The sequence below is a fragment of the Chamaea fasciata genome, unplaced genomic scaffold, assembly GCF_029207755.1.
Source record: "Chamaea fasciata isolate MVZ Bird 193981 ecotype frontalis unplaced genomic scaffold, bChaFas1.0.hap1 SCAF_3, whole genome shotgun sequence".
Classification (NCBI taxonomy): domain Eukaryota; kingdom Metazoa; phylum Chordata; class Aves; order Passeriformes; family Sylviidae; genus Chamaea; species Chamaea fasciata.
In genome coordinates, this window is record NW_027094088.1 from 89826477 (window position 1) to 89841429 (window position 14953).

Consider the following 14953-nt stretch of genomic DNA (forward strand, 5'->3'; position numbering starts at 1 on the left):
TATGGAAATACAATTTTTGGATGCACAGAAGGACAAGGATGAAATGTGAAACTGCAAAAGAAAGCAGGGGCTTTGAGAGCATCATGTCTGTGAACAACTGAAACAGAGACTTTGAGGCAAACCTATTAATCTTTTGCAGAAAATGATTGACAGAAAGGTTAATAAATTTAACAAAATATCCCTGATATCCCAGAAAATAAATGATCCGGAAACAATTTTTGCTTGAGAGGAGTTTGGAAAGTTGGTTGACACAATGAATGTAAGGGAGCAGATAAAATACAACTTGCTGCTGCGGAGAGAGTTGTAGAAACCTGAATAGTATTCTATTTGCTATGCTCTAAGTTTTTGCTACCTAGATGGAAACCAGAAATGCCAGTGTGTGCACGAAGCCCCGTGGCACATGGACGCCCGAGAAAGCACGATCTGGTTTATCTAGCATCGTTTGCACAGCCCCGGGATGCCGAACAGGACATGCTTGGTCTGGAAGCAGCCCTGTCCCTTCCCCTTGCTCCTCTCTTTCCCCTCTGCTGTCTAAAGCCTTGGCCAGTCAGCCTGGGCCCCGTGTCCCGCGGGCGTGCGGGGTGCCAGGGGGCATGTGGGGCAGAACGGCAGGCCGCCCTCTCTCCTCAGCGCTTTCTCCCGCACGCACGCCCCGCGACTGCAGGCTGCTGCGGCGCCGGCCGAGCCCGCAGCGAGCGCTGCCACTCGCTGCCGCGGCTCCTCAGCCGGGAAGGCGAGAGGGGCAGAAGGTGAGAGGGGCAGAAGGTGAGAGGGGCAGAAGACGAGGGGGACAGGAGGCGACGAGAGGCCCGAGGCGAATCCCGGAGCCGGCGGGCGTGAGGCGGCGGCCGCCGCAGGCCCGCGGGAGGGGACGCGGCGGCGCTCGCGCTCCGCCAATCGCGGGGCTGCTCGCGCGCGGGCCGGGAGGCTGCGCCCACCCTGCGGCGGCGGCTGCCGGGCGAGCCATGGGCACGGTGCCGTCCGCACTGAAGCACTGCCTCAGCTACCAGCACCTCCTCAAGGAGCAGCTGTGGATCGCGGAGCCGCCCGCGGCCGCGCACCCCGCGCAGGTACCGCCCGGCGCGGGTCAGGGGATGGGACGGGGCCAACCCTACGGGGCGCGGCAGCCACTAGGGGGAGGAGGGGGCGCCGCCGCCCCCTCGCCGCCCCCTCGCCGCCCCCTCGCCGCCCCCTCGCCGCCCCCTCGCCGCCCCCTCGCCGCCCCCTCGCCGCCCCCTCGCCGCCCCCTCGCCGCCCCCTCGCCGCCCCCTCGCCCCTCGGGGACGTTCCCTGCGCCGCTGCTGCCCCTGCCTGCCGGCAGCACCCGGTTCTCTCTTCCCTCTCTACCCTCTCTGTCCCATGTCCCCTCTCCCTGTCCGGAGCAGCGGGCGAGGGGGGGAGGCCCTTTCCCCACCGCCCCGCTCCGCTGGGCTGTGCCCGGGCAGTGTTTGAGCACGTGGCCGGTGTTACACCGTGTTCCAGGCCGTGCGAACACAGGTGGGTGGTGCCGGGGGCGGTGAGGCAGTGGCAAACCCACCCAGCAGTCGTCCTCGCCACGCGTGATCGTTCACTGCGTGAAAATCATAAAATGGCAGAGTGACACGAATTTGGGCGGGGGCACGGTGCTGCCCCTGCTCCACGCAGCTCGTCTCGCTCACACGAGTGCGGCGGGCGCGTTTGCTGTCGAGGGAAGAGTCATTGTAGCCGTAGGGGTGCCGGGGCAGAGCCGGGGGTTGTCGCGGCGGGGTGGGTGAAGGTGGCTGCTCAACCTCCTGTCTGTGAGCTGTGAGCAGGTGTGGATAGTGGCTGCAGGGAGTGTAGGTTAGATGAGCCGCCCGGGCAGGCTGCCAAATCAACACCGTAGGCCATGACTGTCTTAACCATGGCTTTGTGGGGAAAGAAGTGAATGAAAGTTACCAGTATACCCTCTCTGAACAACTCCAGTCCAACAACTTCAGTTTAACTCCAGCTCCAGTAATTAGTGCTTCAAACCTTTAAAAACATAAGCCAAGCCTAGAACAAAATCGTTTAAACTATATTTAAATATATTTTTAATTTTCTTTTTAAAGACCTTCTCTTGTTTGTTACATCTTCTGTTTTCAGATAGGCAGTGGGATCGTTTTCTATTTTTCTCCACTGTTTGGAAGTGAAATTTAATTACTAGGTAGCAATGTGACTTCAGAGGTGGAGAGATGATGAAAAATTATCTGAGTGGTATGATGACTGGCAGCATTTTAATAATGCTTCAGGTGGCCTGAGCCTCATATCTCAAAAGATGTGTGTATGGAATTCCCAAAGCAACATTGTTGTGAGTATGGGGCTTTGTATAGGTAAGCCCCATACAGCTTCCAGCTATCATAATTCCTTGGGAATAGTGTCTATCCAGCACTAAAATTTGGGGGGAAAAATCAACCTTTTTTTTTTTTTTAATGTGGTGTTTATTGTAAAGAAATAAAATAGAATTAACGGACTTTTATTAATTAGGCTTGAAGCAAAGCACTATAATTCTGTTCATGTGCCTTCACTGCATTTTGGTGTATCATTTTCTTTCAAAAGATCTGAACACTTTTTAAAAGTTTCCTTCAAAATACCTTGATATGCCACTTGATTGTGTCAGTCTCTCTTCCCCTATCAGATGAAGTGTTTGAAAAGGCTTTTGCAACAGAGTGGATTTGCAGTCAAAAACAATCATTTACATCTTCTCTGAAAATAGTAGATTTAAAAAAAGGTTTTCTTTGTTGTAATGGATCATTTTACTTAATTTTTGCAATGCTCTTCTTTCATTTTCATACCATTTTTCCTCCTCCAGGGATACAGAATGATGTCTTCATCAGTAAACAGCAAACATGAGAATCAACAGCAGACAACCTCCCTGTGCACATTGATGTGGGTGTGAGCTGCACAGTGCACTGATTAAATCCAGATTTGGTCATTGTTCATGTTTTAACATTTGCTTCTGCATTACCTTCCTGTGACTTTACATGAATCTGTTCAAATTTCCATTTTTCTCACATGAATTTTTAAACAATCCACAAAGGTTTTCCTTATGTAGGAGTGCATTCCATGCCAATCCTGTTCATGAAAAAAGTGTTTCTTGTTACGTGATCTAGAAACTGTACTGGCTCAAGTAATGGTTGTAAAAATGTTTGTTGGCGTTTATATTATTTTTTTTTTATTATGATGAGTGTATGCAAGATGGTTATGGCAGCACCACTGTAATTACATTTATGAGGGTACACTAAAATAAAATAGGAAAGAGGGTTTAGGTGCAAGAACAGTTTCCCAGAAATAATGCTTTCATAGGTGATAAAAATAAAGAGTTTATTTACTTGCTGAAATAGTTTCAGGAGTTTCTCTGGATTTTTCTTCAACCACCAAGTAAAATGTAAATGTTGCTGCCAGGGCTCTTGCAAAAATAAAATCATTCTGTTTTGTCTAAAAACCCCAAATATATAAAAATTTGGTTATATAATGTGCTGGCTAATTTGTAGTCCTGTCCAGGTTTGACCACTTGAAGCTCTAGTGGAGGTGAAATAATGGGTTCTAGAGTGAGTAGTGGGATGTCTTAGTCTTTGTTTTACCTTATTTTTTTCTGTTTCATTTAGTCAACCATTTTAGTGGTATTTTTTGTACAATATTTGACTTTAAAAGATAGAATTGCTCGAGTAGTAAAATTATTAAAAAGGAGAGATGAAAAGTAATTTGCTAGGTGGCTAAATAGACAGTAAATAGAATTTTCTACTACCTACTTGTAGAAGTTACTAATACCTATTTCAGTCTTGTTTAGACTAGTCTGTCTTGCGTCAAAAAATTACTGAACACCCAACTAGTCAATGAGACAGCACATTCCTGTTGCAGTGTGTTCATCTTTCTCCATATTAGTAATTTCTTAACCCTTGCTTCAGAATGCTTCCCTAATGCTTCATACAAGGAATACAGTTCAGCTTCACTTTCTTAGCATTACCCTAATGTGCATGGTTTTTATTAACAGGTCTGATTAACTTAATGTTAAAAGTTGATTTATTTTTACTAAATCAGTGTGATAGTCACTGGAGAAGTTTTTAAAGACATGGATTTATATCAGAACTGTAAAATGTGCTGGCATCTATGCAGAAAAGAGGTGGCTATAGAAACTGCAGTACTGGGGAGATCGCTGCAGCAATCATGGTCCTTACTGATGGTGACTCATAGGACTTGACCAGAGTGTGTAATGTACTTTGTGGTCTTTTTTGTGAAATGCTCAGGCTGAGCAGCAGAGAAGGTGTTTATCTGCTGCTGGTGTCCTCAGGTTTAGCAGGAACCTTCGTGCTGGAGAAGAGATGGTCTGAGAGTAACTGACATTTGTCTTATCCTACAGACTTAATATCATATTTTCATGTAGGCTAGAATAGAATTTTGATTCACTAGGAATATGCTAAGGACACAGCATAGAGGAGCTGGATGGCTAAAGTGTAAAAGACTGGGATGAAATTCAAGGATACAGAATGATTAGGTGCTTTGAGACATAAAACCCAAACTAGAAACTTTGACTTTATTGTTAGAAGAGATTGAAGAAGAACTTTGGAATCCTCACAAATCATTGGATGACTATGAGCTGCCTATATAGTTGTTAAAAAATAATCAAGTTAGGTCCTCAGATAGAGTGGATCAAGTATTTCCAGTCAAACAGGTGTTGATGCCATTGCAAAGAAACTGTATCTGTTCAGTTTTGGTTAGTCCTGTTCAGGTCAGAATTCCAGCTGCGGTAAGTTAGGTCTTGCACCACTGGAATGATTGGGAAAAGGAAGGTGAAATGTAAAATGACTTAGGCTTGTTTGTTATCTAGAGTTAAGACCTGGTGGATCTGCAGACAGGGAGGGAAGGAGTTAGCTGCTTTAAATAAAAGATGTTGCTATCCACAAACACACACTTATACTCAGTCCACATAATAAATATAAAGTAGAAATTTAAAAGCAAATTATCAGTTGGTGGAATTCTTTAGAAACTTTGTAATCACGGTATTGAGGATATGATTTAGGTTTACTAAAAGGATTATATGATGTGGTTTCCATAGTAGTGAAAATTATTCGGTTTTTAAGAGCTTTTAAAGATTATATAGTAAGGAATAGAGGACTAGACATTTAGATGTTTTAAAATAGAGACAATTCCATGTCCAGTTTTTTTAATTACATTGCATGGCTTACAGTACTTTGTTAAGGTCAGAGTGTCAGCTTTAGCATGAGTACTCATTTGCCGCTTTCAGCTAGGGAATTCTACTCTGCAAGAGGGTGGTAGCTGAACATAGCTAAATTATAAGGATCTTTTTCTTAAACTCTTGCATTTATGTACTACTAGTTGGTGTACTAAGGGGTATAGTAAAATAAGAATTTATTAGGAGTTGTGGTTTGGTGAGGGCTACCTACACTTAGAACAAATAAAGCAAAAATAAGACAAAAATAAGACTCTAGTTTCTTATTCTGCTGGATGTAGCTGTGACTCCAGGAAGTGTAATCTGTCTAAATAATGCTAATGTGTGCTATGTTATGTTGTAGGATTTCTGTCACAGACTTTGGCTGTCATATGGGATGCTGAATCCAGAATCATTAACAGTTGCTGAGGATATTACTACTGGAAAGTTTTATAACTGGAGAGGAACAGAAATGCTAGGTGCTAAATACGTAAAATAATGATCAAAAACTTGGATCCTCTAAGTTAGACACCTAACTTCTGTTTCAGAGCCTTGATTGCAATGATTCGTGTGCTGCATGTCTAAATATCCAGACTGAAAATGCAGACTAAGAGTCCGTCATCTCCTCACTGCATGATACTCTTGAATCAAGAGATGCACACAAGTATCTTACTTTTGCAGTTTTAATTTGCTAGTTTAGATTTTGTAACAGATTGTCATGTTTTAAACATATGCTAGAAATCTCTCAAATTTATTTTTAAAGTAACTCAGGAATAGCAACAAAACCCACAGTCCATCTGACAATTATATATGTCTTACTTACATTTGATTCTTGATTCAAATTACAGCAAAATAAATGAGGGATATGGTATTATGTAACCTGGGAGGAGATAGCAGATCTCTTTTATTTGAGTCTTTTAGGTACACCTCAGAGGAACTGATTTGACACTTACTGTATTTCATGTTCTTTTTATCTCCATGTAATTATATCTTCTAGGAATAAATCAACATTTGCAGGCTCTTATCAAATAACTATTTAGGCTATTTTCATTTTTAAATTTAATTTATGTAGTTAAGAAGTACTATAAAAATTTCTGATAACAATATTGCAAATTTATTAATTTACCATGAAAATTACCATACATAATTTACTTTTTTTTTTTCTTTTTTTTTTTTTTCTTTCTGATGAAAATTGCATATAAGTAGAAAAAACACACGGTAGTTCTCCTGGTCATGTTGCAGTTTTTGTTTCTTAACTCTTTCAAAGGATGGCATCATTTCAAGATAATTAATGAAATCTTTATAGAGAAAGTATGTTAATTTCACTGGGCAAAGATCTTTTTTCCCTCTACTTTGCCCACCATTCTTACCTCATTCTGTGTTTTTATCTTGTCTTTCGTATAACCTAAGACCAAATAATTGATCACTAAGACACTACAAAATTCCTGGTTTCCAGTTCTACATTCTTCCAACCCTTCTGTATTCCTCCACAAGCGGGGGCCTTGTTGTTACAGAACTCATTAAATGGATCTTTTTCTCAGTGAATACTTTACAAGAATGTCCCAAGAATGGGACTTTTTTTTTTCCCCATTGTTGCAGATTCCAAGGAACATTTAATTTCTTACTGTTCACAAGATGTAAAGCATACAAAGTTATTATAAAAACAAAATAGAAGAATAAAGTAGAAGATATAATAATTTAATTTTAAATTATAAAAATGTTTTAAGTTTGTATCAGCATGCTGTTTTTTCTTGTTGAATTTTAAAATGATGAATTATATATAATACATGCTGACCCTGAAGGTAGTAAATAAAACACCCTCCCACTGAATTTAACTGGAGTAGGGAGAGTGCAGTGCTGAGCTTTTTGTAAAATATTCTTTGAAGTCAAGAGGAGTTTCCCCTTCAGAAGATCCAAACTCATGCCAACTTCTTCAGTCAGGTGTTTTACGTGCTGCAGAGTAGGATCTCAAGAACATTGAAGAGAGAAGGTCCGAAAAGGCTGAGTAGTTGGTTTGTGAGGGGTGCCAAACAGGATGTTAGAATTTAAGGGGATGATAATAAAGTATAAGTCAAACCTACAGCAGAGTCACTGACTTTCAGTTCTTATATACCATTGGCCTGTACATACTGGACAGATAACAGGAGCTTTTTAGTTGGTAGATATCTATGCTGTACTGGGATTATTAAGGGAGTTTTGATACTTTATAATAAAGATGGAAATATTGTAAAGGTTTTGCTTTGCAAATTTAGGAACTAAAAAAATGCACAGTAAGTTTTACTCAGACCCCATATCTGCTGTTTGGTGAGATCCCATTTTTGACTTTCCCCACCTTCATTTTCTTCAAAGCCTAAATATGGGCACAGTGAAGTTAATTTCCTCACATGCCAGCTCAAGGAGGAGGATTGATTTAAGACATGTCATGTGTCAAATCATAATTTTAAAATTCATGCATCTTGCAATCATTCTTTTCTCATTGCTTCACCTGGGACTGAAGATAAATGAGTTGCCAAAGATCAATCAGATACAAATTTAATTCCTACTGAAATAAATCAGATTATCTTTTAATAATGATCTTATTTACAATTTGTGGATCTTCTGTCTTTCAGTTTTGGTTAGGAAATATCACTGTAGAAGATTACCAACTGGTCAGACATAGAAGTTTTCATAAAGCAAAATATTTACTGCTCCTAATGAATCAAACTTTCTGGTTTTGAACTGTCTGATGTGGTTAGTAATAAATAGTAGTAACTGTTGTTGCTATAGTGGCTCGTATCTCACTTTTGGGTTTTTTTCACTTTGAAGGAATGCTGAGTACCTAGAATGCTTGTAAGGGTGGAATGCTTGGTACCTAGGATGAAGTTACACTATTTTCTCTACACTTTAATGATAGGACTGTTTTTTGGTGCTTCTGAAGAAAAAGATAGCTTCAACTCCTGCAACACCTGGGTTGAAAGATTCACATGTTTATGGAAGTGTGTTTGAATTTCAGTTTATGCAGTAATAAACTGGTGCAATGTACGTACAGTTGAGAGATAAAGCTGAGTTCTTGTCATCTGTACTTCTTTCACTACATCTCTATTTGAGGTGTTTACACAAGGTGATGATTCTCTGAAATTTTAGGAACTGAAGGCTATTGAAGATCTTTAATGTGTCAAGTATGAAAGAAGGTATGTTTAAAGAAACTGTGGAGAGCTTCAGGAAAGGAGTTATTTAGTACTTCAGGCTGTGTTGAATTCTCTTCTATTTTTTAGCTCTCTTGTTCATTCAACAAAGGTTTAATATTTTTTGTAGCATCTTTCTTTTCCCCTAAATGTATATTTAAAAAGATAGGTGAAATATGAAAAAGATGATGTGTGGTATTGTGAACTTGCTGGGCAAAATGTGCCACCTTAAAGTATGCAGATGATAATGCAGGTGTGGACCTTGACATACAGTGTCATGCACTCTTCACTTAGTAAGGCTTATCAATTAATTGAACCTCAGGAAATGCTAGAAAAGAAAATAATAATTTTAAGAATGGGAATAAAAATCATGCAGAAGTATGTAGGAAAAGGTTCTCTCTATCTAATCCATCCATCTTCTGTCATTTAGGAAAACTCATCAGGATATTGAAATTCTGAGAAAAGTTGCTTTATTAGTTGATCTGAAATTTTTTTGAGATAAGAGCATGATCTAAATCAGACTTTCATACTGTGCTAAATACCTGTAAAAAAAAAATTCAGCATTTTTGCTTTTCAGCAAAAGGGAAATATTTTATTACTGCTGTGTAATGAATGCTTCTATAGCCCTTTTGGGATAGAGATGCCAAAATGGTTGCATACCTTTTAAAATTAAGCACTGCAGTAGAGATTAAGGATTTTTTCTATTTTTAATATGTTGATAGGGGCATAAAATGCAATGAATAATAAAAATATTACATAAGATATTATTAATCAGATAACATATTTTATTATCTGGTCTTTTGATCATTCACTTCAGAGGAACCAGAAAACTGCTAAACACATGGTTTGCATTTCAAAAAATTACTTTCAGGGACAGTTCTAAGGGTTGCCTTTCAAATTTAAGTTTATTACAGTTAGAAGTAATCAGCTCATAGCTTTTCTAACTTACTGGGTTGGGCATCATAGCAATGTTGAAGATTTTGATTAACATTTGGGACAAAATTCTAATGTTGCAAAAGATGGAAAAGATGCTGCAGGTGATAAGGAAATGATACTTACTGTTGGAATGTTATTGTAGCTGATACTATTTTTAGATAATTCCCTTGTTAAATGGAGATTTATTTTACAGTTTGATGTAAATGAATGGAAGTTACTCCAATTTTGGCATTGCATATGAATTTATTTGGGTTAAATATCCTTACGAGAGTCATTCTCAACAGCTCTTGTGACAAAAACAGATTTATTACACGCAAAACCTGCTAAAAGGTGCACTGGTGAAAAAACTGTGCTGGGTAGACGTTTCTTCTTTGAGTGGGCTTTTTTTTGTCCACAGATGTTAGCTGTTTTGTGTGGGAATAAAGGTGTTAGTTTATGAGTTTCTTGGAAAAAGACGTTTAAAGGCTTTGAATGGATGAGATGTGTGGACTGAAGCGCCAGAGGACATTGCCGGAATGTTAGGTGAAACCCATAGGGAAATAATTCAACAGCAGCATCTGGAAAGGAACTGTATGTGGCTTTAGGGCTTACTTTTAATGCAAGTAGTTAAGATGAGATTAAATATAGGTGTTAGTATGTGAGAAACGGAGGAACAGGATAAGTGATGAAGGTATATCATGTGGAACACTGGGATTAGGGAAAAGATTTAACAGAATCTGCAGCTGATCACAGCTGAATTTTTAAAACCCTAGAAGCATAATTTGAATCGAACTATATACTAGCTTCATAGGAAGTAAAGCAGTGTACATGATTATTTTATTGGGGAAAGAGAAGACAGAGTATAGGCCAGTTCATGGGCTTGGCACGTCAGTTTTGCCAGAATGGGATGAATGAAGATGATGGAAAATCAAGCTGCTAAGCCAGTTGGCTGTTGGCTGTGCAGAGAGGAATCAACTGGTGATTGAGAATTTTCTCTTGTCTCCCTGCCATTTTTTGATATTCATGACTTGATTCAATTTCCTAAGCACTCTTGTCTGGTGCCATGTGAGATGCCCTAAGGTAGCTGAGATGGCTAATAGGGTTGCAGATATTGGGTAGGATTTACAGGAGACTCGTGCTCTCTGGCACAGTGGCTAGAGGTCAAGTCAGATGCATCCCAAATGCACAAGGGTGCCTGTAATTAGCCATTTGACTTGTATCCCTAGTGTTTGCTGAGTTGTTGGATATGCTTTTGGCCATTGCTGGAAGTGCTATGTGGCTTCCTTCAGTTGGCCAGTCTTCACTGATGATGCCATTTAAGATGCCCTATAATGTCCTCCTTTATCTCCACCTTCCAGAACGCCACAAGTCCTGTGTCCTGCATGCTGTATTTAGGGAACCTTAAGACATTTTATGTGAATATATACATTGACTGTACAGGGGTACCTAGGACACCTGTAGACATATCTGTGTAGATACTTAAGTTCAGGTGTTTTAAAGTCCAGTTGAGTCCTATCATTAAGAACATTTCAGGATATTTTGAGCTTAATGAGTGGTATGGCTACATTGCCATTTAATCCATTTAGTATTATCTATTGTCAGTGTTTGGAAAAATCCTTCAGTTAAGATTATGTGTCACAGTAAAATGAAAGTACAGCTAATAAATAGTAGTAGTGCTAGATATTTTTTCTTTTTTTCTTGTCCTTAATTAACACTGGTCTTCTTACCAATTTTACAACAACATACATTTCTTTCTCATCAGTTGACCACTTTATTATCCAGAATATGGAGATTTAAAAAACCCAAACTTCCCAAATGTGCAAAGCCTAGAAGCGAAAGCAGTAAAAAATTAAGAAATACCATGATTCATTTTGCTGTGACAACCCTTAATCTTCTCAAACATTCTGAAGTGTTATGTTCCCAGTTTGGTTTTGTCTTTGTCATAGTTCCTCCAGTACCAATATATTTTCTTCTACTTGTTCCACTTCACTGTTTTCAGGTTTACATGATTAGAATGTGCTAAAAATTAGTATTACATTACTATTTACTATGATAAATTAGTAATTTAACCAGTTCAGAAGATGCTGTGACATATCATTATTACATGAGTATTTTGTAGTGAGCCTTTAGAAAGTGATAATTTACTTTAAATATTTATTGAAAAACTAGCACCTTATATCTTTATATTTTTAAAATTTCATATAAGGAAAATTTTTAATGCCTTAAATTATTTTCAGTGAAATAGGAAGAAAATTATATTCTTTAAATATGCTCACATTTGACTAATTTCATTGTGAAAATGGAAGATTTTTATAACATCAAGAATGGCGTAGTATTCAAGTTATAATTTCCTTATCATTATTGGGAAATTATTATGATAACGCTTTACAGATGTTATTTTTCTTAAGAGCTTTATTAATTTCGAATTCTCCTGGAGGATGAGTTGCCAACAGTGGTGAAATAAATAGCCATTAAAATACTGTCTTTCTAATCAGTGTCTCTTGGAAAGAGAGCTATAGAAAACATCGTGGTGGGCCACCTGTACTTGAATTAATGATTTACTTGATCTTTTAGGCCCAGCCTTTGGACACAGAAGATTATTTTGATTGCAGTAGTAATGGAGAATAGTTGATTTACTTTCAGCTTTTAATTTTATATCTTAAAGAACTATGCATACACTTTTATTGATAATGAGTTAGAGAGACTGATAGCTTGGATGGGCTGAATTGTCAGTATATTCATTTTCCCCCCCACTGATATCCCAAAGTATTTTAAAGAGCAAATTACTTGCACATGTTGGATTTGTAATGATGATCATGACTCTGCTTTTTCAATGTGTGTGGAAAAACAACACTCTTTCTCCCTTCTAGAATTCTGTCTTTAGTCTTGCCTGTAAAACACCATACACACCATAATACTATTACCATAAATAATAGTAAAGGAAAGTGTGGGAGGTTTTGGCTCCAGTGTCATCAGTATGCTGTTGATCTCCATTCTCTGTATCCTTTTAATCCAGCCCAGATGGCAGAGTATAATTGCTTTTCCAGGCTTTGACCAAGATAGGGATATGGATGAAAGTGAGTTGGCTGTAAATCAGCTTGGTCAATGGAGAAATGCTGCTTGTTAGCCAAGGGAAGCATTTAGGGAAATAGAAAAAGGTAATGTATACACCATGTCCTGAAAATACATTTTTAATTTTTGCTGAAGTGACTGGCCGTGTTGGCTTCTGTTAATAATAGAGGTCTCTAGTACCATTTATTACTGATTTCATTGTAACACAAGTGTGGTTGCCTATGCCTCTGCTACCACCTGACACTACTAATAGGTTCCTTGATGATTATTTTTCCATTTATCAAAAATTGTCTGTGACTACAGCACATCTATGTCCTTTTTAGGTTGCATGTACTGTTGGCTGTAATTTGGGTATTCAGATCTCTTCTATTCCATGTACTCTACATTTGCTGAAAACAGCAACAAATGTTTTTTAGAAGGTGTCAAGTCAAGTCGTCCGTGATAATTCAGAAAGCTCAGTCTCATCCAGGACACCATTATTTGACAAATGTGGCTTATCGTTTTTATTGTCAGATTATGAATGAATTTTTGTAAAATATAGACATGAATATTAAAGAATGTATTTCTTTGTTTTTAAAGGTAGTGATCAATCTTTGGGCTTGATTTTATTTATTTTTTTTTTTTTTTTTTTTTTGAGAGCATCCAACATCATGGCAGAGAGTTGGGCATGGTTTCCAGTTACTCTTAGAACTAGCTGCTGCTTCTGTTAGACACTCAGTCTTCAGTTCCTGAGATTTCCTTCTTTGAAGAGCTGTCAGAACAGCAGTTCTGTAGGCCTGCCATGTACCTGTGGAATTTTCTGACCCACTGGAGCTTGCGTGTGGTAAATTTTAAGCCATGACCACAGGAGATGTCTGTGTGACTATACTGACATCTAGTAAGTTGTCCTTGGCTGCAGAGTTAGAATGTAGAATAAGCTCTCATGATTTTGATGATCACGATTTAAAATATGTAATGTATATAATTCAATGCATATAATTCACATTTCTTCCCTTTGCTTATTAAAGGGAAAAAACTTCTGGGGATCTGTTACTATCTTCACATCAAAATTGCTTCTTAGATGTTTTCCAGTATACTTTCACTGTCTTTGTTTCTACTGAGTTAGCAAAATAACAATGAAATTACTAAATTATTATAAATCTTAAATTTTGAATATTATATGCTTCTGTTTTCCCATATTTATTTATATTATTTGGAATATTGCTAGTAATTGTGTTTTATGTAAAACTTACATGTGTTTCTTCATAAATGCTTATATTAATAGATTTTGCTCATGACTATTATATAAAGTGGGACATATTGTTTTATTGATTTTCTATCCATCATAGCCTTTACTGTATCCCTGAGATAATACCACCAGTTAAGTTTGTGCTATCGTTTCACCATATCTATGCTTTGTACAATTTTGGAGTTTGAAAGCAATGTATGAAAAGTTGCAAAGCAAGGATTTATTCAGGACTAAAGCTAAATAATATGGGCTAACCATTCATGGCTTTATATCCTGCTACTTAGCAAAACACTTGTCAGTTTTGGAAGAAACACTGTTATATTTTGTGTTCTCTTCAAAGAATGGAGAGATCAAGAAGAAAATCTATGAAGAAACTGAGAAGGTCATAAAGAAAAACAGAATGATATTGTTGCAAGATCAGTATGATAACCCATGTAATTTGTTTGATTAAAAGTGATAGTTTCAGAATGCATTCCAAACCCAGGACATGGTAAAAAAAAAACCAGTGAAGAATCTTTAAGCTTGTTTACTACCTCTGAACTCTGCACTTCCTCATGGAAGGAGAAAATGAGTCATAACCTAAGAAGGAACATCAGTTTACTCTTCAATGTGATATGAAAAGAACAACAGAAAACAACTTTCACCCTCTCATGCATTTAAAAATGTATTATTTTTATTATATTTTATTCTTATGCTTTTAAAATAAAAGTGAAAGTAGACACCTCCAAACAGTATTCAAATGTATGACTACCCTTTCAATTCAGCAAAACAGTTCCAGGCGTTCAGTTTATGTGTGTTCATAGTTCAAGCTGAGTTCACTTCAGTTGGTTATATGAGGTAAATTGTGTACTGGAGGCAGCTGCAGGTTCTGGTTTCCCATCCATTAAGTACATCCACTGTAAGCAAAATAGTAAACTACAAATCATAGCAAATAATCAGCAGGTGTTTCACCCAAAGTATATGAGAGTTGATCTCTTCTGATCTAATATAAAGGAAAATAGTCTGGGAAGTGAGAAATTCCTCCTATTCCTTCTCTCAGACTCCTGCAGACATGGATTATATTGATTTTTTAATTCTGTAGCTCTTTAGAGAATGTGTTATTTTGTGCTTGTCTGAAAGAATTATTCTTTCTTACAGAAAGGAGTTCCTTATTTGTTTTGCTACATCTCACTGCATTTTGCTAAAACCAGGGAAGTACTCTGCTGTGAAATTGGTTTGCAAAGTTAGTACGTCTGTGACAGTTGTCTGTGTGAGAGGTGATTTAGCACAATTGCATATTATACTTAAGTTTTCTCTTTTATAAACATGGCTCTGTTCATGTATCAGACAGAGCTCTTTTACTATTGGATTTTGGTGTATTTTTTCATGTCAAACCCCTGTTCATTACTTGAATAAAGCATTATTCTT

General features: G+C 38.2%; 1 protein-coding gene across 1 annotated transcript in view; it reads left to right on the plus strand.

Moving 5' to 3' along the window:
- Positions 1–369: 369 nt before the first annotated feature.
- Positions 370–14953, plus strand: part of HMGCLL1 (3-hydroxy-3-methylglutaryl-CoA lyase like 1) — a 79622-nt gene continuing 65038 nt past the window's right edge. Inside the window, 4 exon segments of the mRNA XM_066179765.1 lie at positions 370–469; positions 472–617; positions 620–922; positions 924–1070. Coding sequence (XP_066035862.1) covers positions 370–469; positions 472–617; positions 620–922; positions 924–1070 — 696 coding nt within the window.